The sequence below is a fragment of the Trachinotus anak genome, unplaced genomic scaffold (genome assembly GCF_046630095.1).
Source record: "Trachinotus anak isolate AG129_WGS33_773 ecotype Australia unplaced genomic scaffold, CSIRO_AGI_Tana_v1 ptg000032l, whole genome shotgun sequence".
Taxonomy (NCBI): domain Eukaryota; kingdom Metazoa; phylum Chordata; class Actinopteri; order Carangiformes; family Carangidae; genus Trachinotus; species Trachinotus anak.
This window is the reverse complement of record NW_027273883.1, coordinates 7955732-7971072: the sequence shown is the minus strand read 5'-3', so window position 1 is coordinate 7971072 and position 15341 is coordinate 7955732. Positions and strand designations below refer to the sequence as shown.

Genomic DNA, 15341 nt, shown 5'->3' with positions numbered 1-15341 from the left:
AATTGTTTCAGCTCTAATTGTCATATAGAGCAAGGAAGTGCTGACAAAAATGTGATTATAAACGCCAGTACATTCATGCACTTGGTAAATAATTCTAGACTATATCAACCCTACTGGTTTTCATGGATATTATTAATATGAATTTATGTTATTAAAAAGTTTTACGTTCAACAGAAACCCTGATATTACATAGCAGTCATAACTTGACAGTCTATACTTACATGAATGCAAAATGAAGAAAAAAATCCAGAGGAAACAAACCAAGCAAAACACTGACACAGACAAATGAAGAGGTCAGCGGCCAGAGCACGTCTGGTTTTCTACCATGTTCAGTCAGATTTATTAATTTTCAATTATTTCGTCAGGGACAAACAGAGTCACAACTATCAAGCAGGACAGAAAGCCAGCAGTACTCTTGTTATTGAGGACAGTGCTGCTGTTTATTGATATGCTCAGGAATCTGGTGACAGCGTTTGACACCCAGGACGTAACAGCAGTGCTGAGACAGAACACATTTTTGTCATTGTAGTTTAAAATGCAGCTAATGTTTCCACTTTTCTCACTGTGCAGGTCGGCAGATTATCTCCTACTCATTTGAGAGGTGACTTTAACCTCCCATGCTAATGTCCTATCTTATAATAGAACTGCAAACTTCAGATAAAATCATCTTAACTCCAAAAATATTTGTTCTTTTGTTTAGTATTACTTTATGATACAAAGGTTAACCCAAGTCAGCAACATAAACTAGACAATGTTTATATGACACACTAGTATGAGAAACACTACTTATGACAGCTCATCTATATTTGGCCCCGCACAGGCCTTTCTAGTCATTGAGATGTATGATGCAGCTCTTAGCTTAAATTTTAACTATGGTTAAATTTATTTGTCATGCTTATGTGGTAGCAATACCTGTAGGCAGTCACAATAGAAAACAAAGGTAGTCCGAAAATAGTTGGAAAAATATATAAAGCATGTAATATAAAGTCCTCTGCCCTCTTACTGGAATATATCATCAGCACTTATTGTTGCTTTAGTTGAACTGCAGTGGGTTTTTAAGGCATGCTACATTAATGAGATTGAATTGTTAATAGTAGACAAAAACAGAACAAACAAATATAACTCTCACCACTTAGACAGCTGCTTACAATGCTGTTAAATCCATAGGTTCAATACAGAAATTAAAGTCAAATCTGTAACACGGATGTCTATGTGAAGATAATGCAAATAAGGAAAGTGTTCAAAGTTTATATTTGCAGGTCCGGAGCTCGTCGGCTGCTTGCGTTGCTTGCCACTGATGTTTTGCAGTCGGAGGAAGGTGGTCTCGGGCTGTGCCCAGATCCTAAGCTGGAGTCATCCAGTGAGTCTGGGGTGGAGGGCCGGCTTTGATGTTTCTCATCTGATTTTGACTGAGTTTGTGTGGAGGGAGGTCCACTACTGGCTTTTGCGCCTCCATATGAATCTGTGTCAGAGCTTTTACCCTCGAGCACTGTGGAGCATTTGGAAGAGCCATGAGCCATCCACGGCTTCCTTGATGCGCTCACTGGCAGCGTTGGGAAGGAGGACACGTGAGCTGCCTTCTGTGGGCGTTTCGGAGAGTCTGGGCTCTGCCTTTCACTGCTGTCTCCCTCAGTGTGTGGGGGAAGATGTAAAAAGTCCTCGGCCTCCTGCTTTGGATTAATCAGGGAGTCACAGCATGGTGAGCAGGGCTCATTGGTAGTCGGGGTGCCGCTACACCCTGGGGGGCTTTGAGCTGAACATCTGCCATCATCCAATTCCTGCTGATTGGCCTGCTCGCCCTGAAGAGGTAGAAAAGTTGAAGGCTTGATAAGGTTTGGGTACATAATTGTGCCCTGCACCCTCTCCATCAAGAGGTTGTAGTCACTGGGTGCAGAGGCGATTGTTGCCTTTCGAGCTCCACTGGTGCATATTTGCACAACAGATTCTTTTTTATACTTATTGCTGTAGTAGTCATCAAGTTCATCTCTCTCGTCTCTTAAGTGAGGGTAGAAGTCCAGAATGGCCTTTTTGATCTTCTTGTAGCCAAGATGCATGATCTCCAGGATGTTTAGGAAGAGGGAGATTGCAGCAATGCATTGCATGAACACCATGAAGACACTTTTCTCTGTTGGTCTGGAAACATAACAGTCTACAGCATTCGGACAAGGATCCCGCTCACACTTGAAGAGTGGGTAGAGGTGAAAGCCGTAAAGGAGAAACTGGCCTGTCATGAAAGCCACTTCAACAACAGAGCGGGTTACAATATGAGCCACATACGTGCGGAGCAGAGAGCCCCTCAGAGGAGCTTTGTTGAGCTTCCCCTGATCAAGCTGCTTCATCTCTCTCTCAATCCTCTTCCTGGCTTCTGCCAACTCCACATCGACCGACTCCAGCTCCTTCCGCAGCTGTGCCTTCTTCTTCTGCCGAGCCTTTTCCAGCGCCCGGAGCCTGTAGAGAGCGTGGCCCATGTAAACCAGTGAGGGAGAAGACACAAAAATGACCTGCAGCACCCAGAAGCGGATGAGGGAGATTGGGAAAGCCAGGTCATAGCAGACGTTTCTGCATCCAGGCTGCTCAGTGTTGCATATGAAGTCAGCCTGCTCGTCGTTCCACACATCCTCCGCTGCCACCCCGAGGACCAGCATGCGAAAGATGAACAGGATGGTGAGCCAGATCTTGCCTACCATAGTAGAGTGGATATGCACCTCCTCTAAAATCCCCCCAAGGAAGTTCCAGTCCCCCATCTTCACTCTGCCATTGTGACTGATAGAAAGTCATTAACAGAGAGAGATTAAATAATTAGGGGAGAAAGCAGTTTAAAATTGATAGATTAGTAGATCTGTAAAGGTAATAGTATAATGGACACCTTTGAGGAATTTGGATTTTATACAGACAACAAAGACAGTACATGAATTAAATGAGCACAGTATAAAAGAGACAAATTAAAAAAAAAAAAAAAAAAAAAGCACCATAACCCCAGGAAAATCTGTTGATGAAAATATTTAGAATTCCAATAACACTGTAAGTATAAAAAATGACAGTACCTCTCAACAGGAAAAATGAAACAATAATAAGTAGATAATAAGTAGAAAACTTTTGATGTAAAAATGCACCGTGTCACATATTTGCAAAAAGATATATTAAAAGTAGACAGAGAGGACTAGTGCATCCAGAGATATGTTTCCTAGTCTCGCCAGCTGTCAGCTTTTGCCATAATAAAACCGTTCCCCTGAGCAGAGCCATTATATAAACCAGGGCAGTGTCCTGTGTAGCCTCCATTTACCTTGCAGCAGCATGGACAGACTGCCGGTGGTGACTTAAATCTCCTCGGGTCATGCAGTCCTGACGAGGTCACCAAAAAGTTTAAAAATCGTTAATGCCCTCCACATGAGACCCTGCACATCACCTAAACTACAGTGACCCGCCTCTGCTTCGGTGTTGCCAGAAACAAAGTGGGAACAACTGAAATGTTGAGGGAAGAGTGCCAACACTACTCTGACCAGAGAAAGTCAATACCAGCAGCTTCAGTGATGCATTTAGATCATGGCCCCACAGCAATAGGGTTGTAAACAGTTGTAACACCAATACTGACCTCAATCCCAGCAGGTCAGGTCCTTTTTTTGTGTTTGTCCTAACATAACTGCATCATTTAGACTGTTTTCACCTTTCTACACTGCAAAGCTTTCACGCATTGAACAGCGCAAATGTTGACAGCTGAGCATATTTTTTGGTGGTTCATTTAGCTGGGTGGGTTTTAATAATCGAGCTGTTTCTTAATAGATGCTTTGCAAGTCCAGACTACATGCTTTGAATTTGTTCACACTCAATTATATCAAGTCTGTTTGCTCTGTATGTTCAAACAAAGAAGGAAACACTGTGGTTGGAATTCCCACGTTATCAATACCAGTCTATCTACACAGGGCTTGTAATATCAATAGTTTTCTACTGTAGTGAAGTAATCAATCAGTCGTCATGTCCAATTTCATACTCTGCTGCTCCTCTCTGGATGTTATTCAGTCCTTGTGCACTTGACACATTATTTTATCCCATTTACAAGGAATTTACCTATTCTAAATACCACTGAGAGATAAATATGCTTGTTATCTGGATATCACAGCTTCACACCCATGATATGAAATGCTTCTTAAATGTGGTAATGTTCTCTAGCTATACAGAGCATGACAAACTATCTGCGAGAGTGGGAATATTTGTGAACCACTGCAAACACCAAACCTAAGCCCAGGACTGGCCTTATTTTTGAGCATTGATAAGATTTAACCCACCTGCTCAGTGGGTCAGTGCAAGATATTTTCCACTGGTCTGTTAATTTGAAACTAAACCGAGCTGAACTTTTCCCCTCCGACCTGAAATCTTTCATTCTGCCTGGCAGAGCAGGATTGATTCAAACCAGTCTGGTACAAACACATTAGGGGTACAGAGGGTCACACTGGGGTAAAATATCGGGAAAATCCCAGTGCTATTTCCATTTTTTTTCCTCCAATCACAGCAATCAATTTTCACTTGTACTTCAGCCCCTTTATCAAAATTGACTGGCATCAGAAGGGCATCATCTGGTCCAGTGTTTCATAACACAATTCACCGTGTTTCAAAGTATCATTCATTTTTGATCAAACTTAATGTAATATTTATTGTACATATTTTATATTTTAGGCTGTCAAAAGGGATTCTGGACAAATATTAATTAAATTTGCTTCAGCTGTTTTTCATGGAGAATAAAAACACCTCAGTCCAGTATCTGTAATTTCAGAAAATTAACAAACAGTATATTGAATCAGATTCTCTCTTTGATTCAGTTTTTATAAACTAAATACAAGTTGTTGGTGGGTTGTTATCTTTAGTCTTTGAAACCTTCATGACCTACCAAACTGAATTAAGGAACCCTGTGTTTATTTTCATTAGTTTTAAGGAAGATCCTTGTTAACTCTTTTAATGTAAAACTACACATACTGAATAAAAAAAAAGAAACATAAAACCAATACAGCAATGACAGCTCAGAGGCAAATGTTTAATATAAGAGAAATACAGTGAAATATTGCAGATCTTGCCCAATGTCATTACATTCATGCAGATCTACATGAGGCAACATACCACTCCCCACTGTTTCAGGATGGAGACAAACAAGTTGGTAATTATTGAATATTGACAGACTGAATTACATTGAGGTGCTGAGTTTAGAAACTAAGCAACTTTCCACATACTGTAAAACAGCAAAAGCAGTCACTTCCACACAGGTACGATCAAATACATGCAAATGAATCCCTGCAGTATCTTTACTGTTAATTCTGTATATATAATCATTAGTCTTGTCCTGTAACTGCAGGAGGTCAGATTCAGTTTTACAAATAAATACATATAAAAACATCAAACTTCATCAAAAATACATTGAACAATGAACTGTGGAAATGTAAAACCACACGTAGGAGGTCTCTGGTCTTTGGCTGTAGTTTTTTTCTGTAACTTAATTAAACACATTTTCAAAAATAAGATCTGCTTCTGATTCCCGACTGGTGCCTGACGTTCCTTGTAACACCAGATATAAAACAGTAATATTAAAGAGTTTTCATTCATGGACTAATGGAACAGAAAATGTTCTGTCACTAACACTTAGTGTTAACAGTAGTTAAGTAATAGTTTTGTACAATATCAACCACAGTTTAGTATTTCAAAAGCTGGATGTTTATGTTTAAAGCTGTTTTAATATTTCCAAGGTTAAAAAACAAAGTAGTATTACAGGAAAAATCATCAGTGGTTGTACGACTCAACATGCAGTTAACCTCATCCTGTCAACAAGAAGTTACTGAAACAATAATGTGGAATTAAGCCAAGGCCTGATGGTAAACCGGCCCTTATGTTTGCAAAAGGAAAGCAGTAATACTAACATTTTGGACCTCCATCCTTTCCCCTGAGACTTTTTTTCCCCTTTTTCTTCTCGTCAGTAATGTCATACACCAACAAATTTAGTGTTTGGTGTTGTGCAATGATCTCTTTTAAGGCACATGTTCAGGAACACTGGATGTCCCTAAGAGTCCATGATGATTCAACAGAAAACAAGTGACAGCATAGGGTATAATATTATTCCACAAAAGACTAGCCATAATTTACTATTAAAGAGAAATAACATGAACTAGGACCAGTGTTCATTAATTAATCCTGATTATCATGAAAACTATTTTTTTTAAAAAGTCTAAAATCATACAAACAAAAAAGCAACAGCAAATGCTGATAATGAAATGTGCTTTTATATATATTCCTCCTCAAAGAAAGACACATTTCACTACCAACTTTGTCTAAAATCACAGATATGCATTTTGCAATGCTACACATGAACAGCAGGGGGCACACATCCACTTGAACTCAAATACAGTTGTAAAAAGGAAAATTTGATTTAAAAAAACTGTACACAACATTCGCAACATCTCTGAAAAGCATCTGAAACACAAAAGTGCATCAGTGAAATACAGCTTCCTGAGTGTGACATTAAGGCTTTTGATGTATGAAAAAAAAAAAAAAAAAAAACAGCAGTGCTTCAGCTATGTGGTCTCTATGGTGCTGGTGTGAGAAAGATATTGAAGAGCACAGCAAAGAGCACAAAGACTACATATCCCACTATGCACAGCCAGAAACGTGGGTCCTTGAGGAGCTTCTTGTTGTAAGCACTAAAGAAGACGTAGCCAATGGTCATCCCAGCCACAATCCCTCCAAAATGAGCCACAAATGACACCTGAGAGGAGAGAGGGTGAGGTCAGGTCTTAGTATTAGCCTGTAGGCCTTACCTTCAAAGTTAAAGTGAACAGAGACCCCCCAACTACTGTCATCCGACCTCCTTGAAATGTTGTCAACACCCAAAAACCTGCAGAACCAGTTTAACAACCAAAACTAAATAGTAGTAGGGGAAAAGGGAAGGAGATAACAAAGGAAAGACAAAGAATCTCCTTCAAAGTGGAAGACGATACTGAACGCTTTCAGTTGTTTTACTCTTCAAAATTGAAACTAAGGACATGGGTTGACATTTATAGACGTGGGTTACTGATTAAAAAAGCAGTATCTGTCTATTAGCCATGCCCACACAGAGAGGTATGTATCTGCATGATGTATCAAGTCCCTGCAAGAGCTGCTGATCTTGTCTGTAGCCAGAAGCAAACAAAGCCCTCACCAAACAGTCAGCTCGGGGGAGGTTAGCTGGATTAGCTGGGTCGCTCCAGCCTCTTACTGTGTCTGAGAAGGTTTAATAAGACCCTTTTTTGTTTTTCTCTGCTGTACAGCAGAAACAAAATCATACCTTCATACCAGCCTCATCGTTGACAAATCTTCTGTAGAAGGCAAATCCAAAATCTACGCCGACTGGAAAAAATAAAATAAAAGTTAAGAGTTAATAGTTAAGTAAAAATGTTTAAGGTATGATCAGAGAAGGTAGGTAAATAATAAAACAGGAACTAATCACAGGAGAACCTACCAATAACCACTATGGTGAGGATGCGAAACACTCCAAGGAGAGGTATCATCTCACGGAAATTCTGTGAATCGAGACAACTAATATTTTAACTTTCAAAGCGCATAAATCAAAAATAGGGCCTGAAAACACACTGAAGACCTGCTTCATTACACAAAGCAGAAATTTAGGACAATATACATGAAAATAAAAATATGAAGGGACTGAATGTGTGCTCAGTAATACATCAATGTTTCTATAAATGATCTTTTCAGAACAATTAATATGACATTTATTTCGAAATGTGAGTGAACTGGTACTGCACACAGACTGTGCTATCCGTTAACTACAGCTGCAACTAACGATTATTTTCATTTAAAATCACCATCTAAAATGTTGAGCTGTGAAAATGCACAACTAAGTGTAGTGGGTTCGTTCCACTTCAGTCGTAGCAACCCAGTTATTGTTGTAAACATGATGCATTTTGTAAAAATAAGATGTTTCCAAACTACAGTCTGTATCTGAAATCGTTCTCACACATAAACAACTAAGTCAACATCTGAGACTGAAATGCAGCTCAACCTGTTGTTTATACCTGCTCTTCCTATTAAAATGACTGTAAACTTACCACCACTGCATTCATAAAAAAGCCTCCAATTAGGGCGTAAACACCCCCAGAGGCCCCCACTAATGCACTGAGAGGATCAAAGATGGAGCTGGCCAAAGAGCCTGGGGAGAAACAGCCACAGAAATTATCAGTTTTACCATCAGCTGCATTTCTGACATCCAAGACTCGCTCTAACACAAACAGGAAAAACCAACCTCAAGACGAGTTAATGTCAGATATCTGTGTGCATAGCATTCACACACACTAATGAAGGGCTAGTTTTGGACTTTGAAAGCCTTATTTGCTGTATGTGAGAAAGAAAATCTGACAGACAGACAGAGACGGGCGTTTCTTACCAGCCAGGACGCCGGCAAGGTAAACCATTCCCACTTCAAACCCTTTATGGACCAGTTCCAGCGGGATACCCAGCAACAGCTGCATCACCAGGTTACCCAAAATGTGCTGCACACTGGGTAGGCAGAGGTGGAGAATCACCAGAATATACTTCATCATGAATGGTTAACAACACACAAATATACAGAAACACCTGTGGCCCTGCAGTGAATACCAGCTGTTTGTTGTATTTGATAGGTGATTTTTAAAACAATGTGTGAGTGTAAACAAACTCCATGAAAAGACCTCAAACAGCAGTGCACTGACACTTCCCTCCCATGTCTCCGGCACTTCGTCCCAAGCCCATTTGGCCAAGTGAAGATGTAAATCTTTAAATCTGTAAACCTTTCAAAAAGACACAGACCCACTGGCTGGATGCTTTAGCCTTGGTAGTGCCACTTTAGGTGTGTTCTGGTCTGTACTGTACTCAATCCTCACACAACTTAACAAACAATAGATTGTTTGCAAGTTTTCTGATTCTATCTGTGCTAATTATTTTAGGATTGACATATCACCGCGATAGCTGTTGACACGATTAGACTTTTTTATGCCAAAAAATAAGAAAATAGATGAGAAGAAATAACATTTTTTGCCTCTGTAACTCTGGCTGAGTTCTCTTTTATTTATTCTTGGATCATGGAATCTCTAACAGTAAGAAAAATAAAGAATATCACCAGACTTATCTTTTAAACAAATATCCTGTTTGGTGTCTTTCAGTTAATGTTGGCGTGTGAATGTGACCACTCTTCCCCTTTGCTAATCTAGATTTCCTGTGTGCTTCTGTGAAGTCATGATTTTTGGTTTTCCTCTGTTCCTGTGGCTTACGCATTCATAGTTTTTGAGACAATTTGCCTTACTTACATTGCCAGCAACTCACATAACAACTGTCTAAATATAAATACTATCTAAATTGCCTTGAAAGTTTAATAAGAATTTATTTTAAAAATAAAAGTCATGAGCATCATATGACTTGCTTTTATTTACCTGTGATTTGCAGAAACTGTTGGTGCATCAGTTAAAATTCCCTGAGTGAAGTAACGCAGCAAGTGTCAAAAAGATGATGACATATGTCAAACAGAGGATAAGCAAAGAGATGCCGTGCTCACAGTCTGAAGTCTTAAACACGACCACAGAAATGAAGCAACATCTCTGAGAGCACCAAAAATAAAAAACCCACAAAATTATGAGCTTCATCACACTGGTGTTTACTGCAGGGCCATGACACTGCACTGTGGGTGTCCAGGGGATTTTGAGCCGTGCCCCGCCTTACCCAGCGTGGACAAACATGTAGGAGATGAAGCGCCATGCTTCCTGTCTGTTCTCAGGCTTGTAGGTTAGGGGGCTGTTCCAGATGCCTTCCTCCAGGGTCACCCACTGTTTCTGAGGCTTCCACACAGCGTAGTAGATAAACACTGCCAACTGATGAAGAGCAGAGAGTGAACACAAAAATTAGGCTTGAAGTATGAGATCCGAAAAGTCCCTGAGACTCTTTAGAAACTGTAGAAAGGGTGGGGGAGGGGTAAGGCTAAATCCCAAACAGCTGAGAAAATAATGAGAGAAGTGAAACAGACATACAGATGTTGAAGTATGCTTTACCAACACATGTATCCCACTGAGCTGACCCCCAGAAATCCCCCAGTGTGATCGTAGAGAGCAGCTCAGATGTCTGAATGCTTGCATTTGTATAAATATAAGTCGAGGGAACGCTGACAAAGAACACAGCCGCTCAGTCGCTCTTTTCTGAGTAAATTAAATGCCTAATCCCTGCAAATAACAAAGTATTCACAGCCATTCAAATACACTGACACTGGACATCTGTGAGCTAGAAAGAGGGAGCTGTTCATTTCCATGTATGAATAGTTTGTGTGTGAAGCGCTTAGTGATAAGAAAGAAAATGTGAGTATGAAGTGACAGCCTTCAACTGAATCTGATGTCAACATGGCACCAATGGGAAAACTGTTTCCAAAGATTTTAAAATGTTTTAAGCATATCAATCCATCTCCCTATGGTAATAATATACGGGGAATTTTTGTCTCCAAATTTGAGATAAAAATTATAAACATAAAAACACACAAATGATTCAATCACTTAAGTCTATGTAACATTTATAAGCACTATACAAACATTTAAATTGTTTATAACACACTATAATGTAGTTTTAAGCAGTTATGGGGATAAATGTGAGTGTTTATAACTGTACAGTATTAGTCTACAAAATGTATCATTACAGCTGTGTTTTACAATGCTGTCATCATCCATGAGCTGTTTATAGACCAGCATCCTGTTATGGGAGGAGGAGGAGTTTTAGCTGTTTACAAAAACATTTATTAATAGACCTGTTTATTTAATTCTTAATCAGGGCTAGGGTTTAAGTGTTGCCAAAATATGATGATTTAGAGAAAAAAAAAGGGGGTAATAGCTGTGGCCAACAATAGAAAAAAAGAAAACACATTAAGTCAAGTGCAGAAAAAGTGCATTTATCAATCCACACACAGAGTAAACTGACCGTGTCTTGTATCAGGGGTGTTTAAGTCTTATGGCTTCTGACACAAAATCAAACCTCCGTCTGTTTCACATAAAGGAAATCTTACAACACATTCCTGGCGGGATAAGCTTAAAGTCGTAATAAGGGACACGTGTGGGATCATCCATGCTACGTAAATAATTTATTAGTCATAGTTATGGGGAAAATAAGACCACAACATCCCCCGTTTGGCTATTTCAACAAACCACCTACTGACTCCTCCACATTCCACAAGATGAGTTTATTTACCTGAATCTAAAAGTCAGAAAGACACGGCGGCTTTCTGTGCAGGAAAAGCATCAGCAGCTGAATCCGTACAGTAAGGACCAACTGTCCCCAGTTTATCCTAAATCTACTACTCATGAAAACTACTGTTTTTATTGACATCATGCCGACTGCCAGCGTGTTAGGATTGCACTTGATGAATCAGGACATTCAGAGGAGGCAGCACAGATGCCAGAAGAGACGGAAAGAAAGAAATGAACGCTCACGCCGTGTACAACAGCATCTCAGTTTAGAGCTTGGTCATTAATAAACAGTCAAATAAGACTAATTGTTTCCTGAAACGTTTTGACTTAAAGATATTCCACCCATGCTTCCAAAACATCACCTCAATATCTGCTCCACTAAATACAATTAAAGCAAATCTATACGGTAATTAACACTGTGCCAGCATATAAACCCAATGTAGGCTGCAGGTTGTATAATTAGATCAAAGAATCTATAGTCACTGTCCCAGTACTCATATGGTAAGTGTGTCATGTATATTCAGGGCGGTGATACCTCTCCAATACTGACGAGGATGATGAAGATGGGGGGTGGACAGCAGTTCGCACGTTCCATGTACTTGCTGCGCAGATCTTCTGGAAGCATCCATTTGGAGACAGTCTGCTGGAACCTCTCACAACACCCCAGCTTCCTGTTGCCATCACGCTGGTCCTGATCACTCACAAACTCTCTCCCATCGCGGTCCACAGGAAACGGCTCCTGCTGCTCAAGGTCGTTCTCGTCCATCGCTGCTACAGTCCTGAAGAGCAGATTGTACACTCTGACTTGTTCTCTACTTGATTATTTCCATTTTACTTTCATTTTATTTCCAATTTCCATTCTACTCCACTACATTTATTTTACAGCTATAGTTACTGGTTACTTACAAATAAGGATTTTACAGCCTATGACCAGCTATTAAGATATGCTCATTTCTGTAGATGAGACTAACAAAGAAAACTATGTAATTGCTTTCGCCTAGATTAAGTACAGTATAAAATGCTGCTTACATAAGACTGCATCAGTACCAGCAGTCTAGTAATATAATACATATTTATATAATAATATAACATAAACGATGCATTCCACACAATGAGTACTCTTACTTTTGACACTTAAAATACATTTACTTAACGATTCGTTTTACTTGTAATGGAGTAGCTAAATCTTATACCACTGTGGAGAATTTATAATTACACTCTTCTCTTTTTAGCTGACTGAATAATCACTACAGATGACCCCTAAAATGATTATGTTGCTTGTATGACCAACAATGCAATTAAATAGGCTCCTTCAGCAAAACAATTAAATGCATGCCTTTGACAGAACCTTGCTTAAGCGTTAGGGTTAAACTCACAGTTAAAAAAAATGTACTGAAATGTACAGCAGCATTTTAGCAATGGTGGACGTACTCAGATCTTTGATTTCTGTAAAGTAAAACTTCAGCATTCAAACTTTTACTTAAGCAAAAGCAGATAAGCACCAGCATCAAAATATACTCATGATGTGGAGTGGCCCATTGTTGGATTATAAATGCCTCCATGGGTAAACACCACTTATGTTGCATCTTGTGAAGGTGGGGGTAATTCCAACTTCTGTGTATTCTGCTGAGAAGCTTGATTTGATAGATTTATTAGTTGATTTGTATAAATAATCTGAATCTGTAAATGAACTATAGGCCTAGCAGTCAGACACCTGGAGTAAAAAGCGCCAAGTATTAGTGAGATTAGTAAGTCAGATAAAAATGGAATTACTCAAGTGAAGTACAAGTACCTTAAAATTGTACTTACTGTAAATACAGTATTTGAGTAGCTGTGTTTAGTTACCTTTCACCACTGCCTGTTACAGTAAGTTACAGCTGCCTGCAGCGTTTCCTGTTTACCAGGCGTTGCTGATTGTGTCGCTGGTGACTTCACTGAAGTGTCCAAAACCTGCAATAAAACCTAACCGACACTCTTCGCCACGGTAAAGCCAGTTGAACTAACACCTGTTTTAGTTTTCAGTGTTAATTGACTCTGGCCTACTCACCTAAACCCTCGACAGGAAGAGTGCGGGAGGCTCCAGGCGGCCCCACGGCCACAAACAGGCTCTGGACTCGAGCAGACCGACTCCAGCAGCTCAGTGTGCCGCAGAGCGCAGGAGCTCACAGGCTGTGTTTGAGGTCAAAATGCTCCACACCACTCCTCCCTGCATTCAGACAGCTCACTGTGTCCTCTGCGTCTTCAAACCCGACTGTCCCAGTGAGAAAAAAAAAAAAAAAAAAAAAAAAACTTGGGGGATAATTATAGCCCTGTCATTGTTTTCTTCCTGCAAGAAACTTCCTTCCGCGGCCCAAACAAACCTCTGATGACTCCCTCTTCCACTCAGCCGCGGCGCACAAGCTTTCCGACCTGTCTGTGAGCGCTGCCGTCCGTCTGCAAGCCTACCTGTCCCCCCCCTCCCCACCCCCCCACACTGTGCCACACCTGGGATCAGCGACGTCACGGACACGGAAGAGTCTCACTATCCTGAGCTGCGGCGGGTCACCTTCACCCGGACCCCTCCGCCCACGCAGCCCGGGGAAGAGGCAACAAAAGCGACCGTCTTTGCTCCAAAGTGTCATATATTCCAATCGATGAAACAGTGTCTCATACAGTGATGTGCGCTGAGGCCGAAGTCCCTCCTCTGCACCACCAGGTGGCACTAAAGCCCACAATTAGAAATGATGGACGGCCGTAAATGATAACATGGCAGGCTGGTTGCAAAGAATATGCAAGTATGGAATAAAACAACTCTCCAGACTGTTGGTAAACAAAATATATGTGTTGTCATCAGCACCATGAGGCTGCCTGTCCTAATTTCTGCAATGCACACCATCGGGAAAAGCTTCATTTATTAAACATATCGGGTATTTAAAGAATGAAACACTTCTCAGTGTACATTCAGTGAACCTGGGTCAGAACTCCTTTGAGAAAACAACCATTTTTACTTCAAAATAACTATTATTAGGGCTGTAGATTAAGTGTTGTGCATAAAATGTCAGAAAAGTATGAAAAATGACCATTGCAATCTTCCAAAGCCAAAGGCAGTGACTTTAGATCTCTTGTTTTGTCTAAGCAAAAGTTCAAGGCCCATAGTTGTTCACTTTAGAGTAATACAGTGGCTTCCAGTCATGACAAAGGCTGCATCTCTTTGATGGTGAGGTTAAACCACGTCCAAAGCAAAACCAGTCAACCCTGGCATCATTTTCTGACATCCATTAAGATTGCAACATTTTTGTGTAGCTCTCACTTGGGTTTTTAATGTCAGATTTATACTGTCTGCACCTTCGCATAATGACAATCTAAAAAAAAAAAAAATTATAGTGATATAAAAGAAGGAAAGCAGACAATACACTGCTTTAGAAGCTGAAAAAAGCAAATACTACCGTTTCCAAAAATAAAAAACACTTTTGAAAGTGAAATGTCCCATTCTTGCCTGATATAAGATTTCAACTGCTCGTTTGGGGTCTCCTTTGTTGTATTTTTCATTGCATGATGCACCAAATGTTTTCAGTGGATGACAGGTCTGGACTGCAGGCAGGCTGGTTTAATTAGGCCCTCTCTGGAAAAGACATCTGAACGGCAGCATATGTTGCTCCAAAACCTGTATTGTTCAGCATTAATGGCGTCTTCCCAGATGTGCGAGCTACCTAAGCCATGGGGATGCATGTGTGCTGATAACGGGCTGGATGGTCCCTCTCCTCTTTAGCCCCGAAGACAGGGTGTCCATGATTTCCAAAAACATGTGAAACTTTGATTCATCAGACCACAGAATAGTTTTCCATTTCGCCTCGGCCCACCTTAAATGAGCTCAGGCCCAGAGAAGCTGGCGATGTTTCTGGATCCTGTTCACATATGGTTTCGTCTTTGCATGACATAGTTTCAACCTAAGTTTGTGGATGCAGCAACTGCGTTCACGGTTTTTGGATGTGTTCCTCAACATTTGATATGTTCTCTTTGTTCTATTTTCAATTAAATATGGGTTTACATAATTTGCAAATGATCGGATTGTTTTTATTTACATTTTAGTGTCCCAACCTATTTGGAAACAGGGTTGTACTTTAATAATTCTTTTGCTTA

General features: G+C 40.2%; 2 protein-coding genes across 3 annotated transcripts; both read right to left on the bottom strand.

The window, feature by feature from the left end:
- Window positions 1–1143: 1143 nt before the first annotated feature.
- Window positions 1144–3155, bottom strand: gja9a (gap junction protein alpha 9a). Its single transcript, XM_071468550.1, has 2 exons — window positions 3045–3155; window positions 1144–2763 (listed from the first exon to the last, which is right to left on the bottom strand). The coding sequence occupies exon 2, from the start codon at window positions 2742–2744 to the stop codon at window positions 1248–1250; it is 1497 nt and encodes a 498-aa protein (XP_071324651.1). The 5' UTR covers window positions 2745–2763; window positions 3045–3155; the 3' UTR covers window positions 1144–1247.
- A 1850-nt stretch (window positions 3156–5005) lies between these two features.
- On the bottom strand, window positions 5006–13639 carry rhbdl2 (rhomboid, veinlet-like 2 (Drosophila)). Of its 2 annotated transcripts, XM_071468553.1 has the most exons (9): window positions 13270–13374; window positions 13068–13172; window positions 11758–12001; window positions 9721–9869; window positions 8414–8526; window positions 8079–8179; window positions 7475–7535; window positions 7301–7362; window positions 5006–6742 (listed from the first exon to the last, which is right to left on the bottom strand). In XM_071468553.1, exons 3-9 carry the CDS (start codon window positions 11986–11988, stop codon window positions 6563–6565), a joined length of 897 nt encoding a protein of 298 aa, XP_071324654.1. In that variant the 5' UTR covers window positions 11989–12001; window positions 13068–13172; window positions 13270–13374; the 3' UTR covers window positions 5006–6562. The 2 variants fall into 2 exon arrangements, with proteins under 2 accessions (XP_071324654.1, XP_071324653.1); XM_071468552.1 differs by lacking the exon at window positions 13068–13172 and having other exon boundaries at window positions 13270–13639.
- Window positions 13640–15341: the final 1702 nt, after the last annotated feature.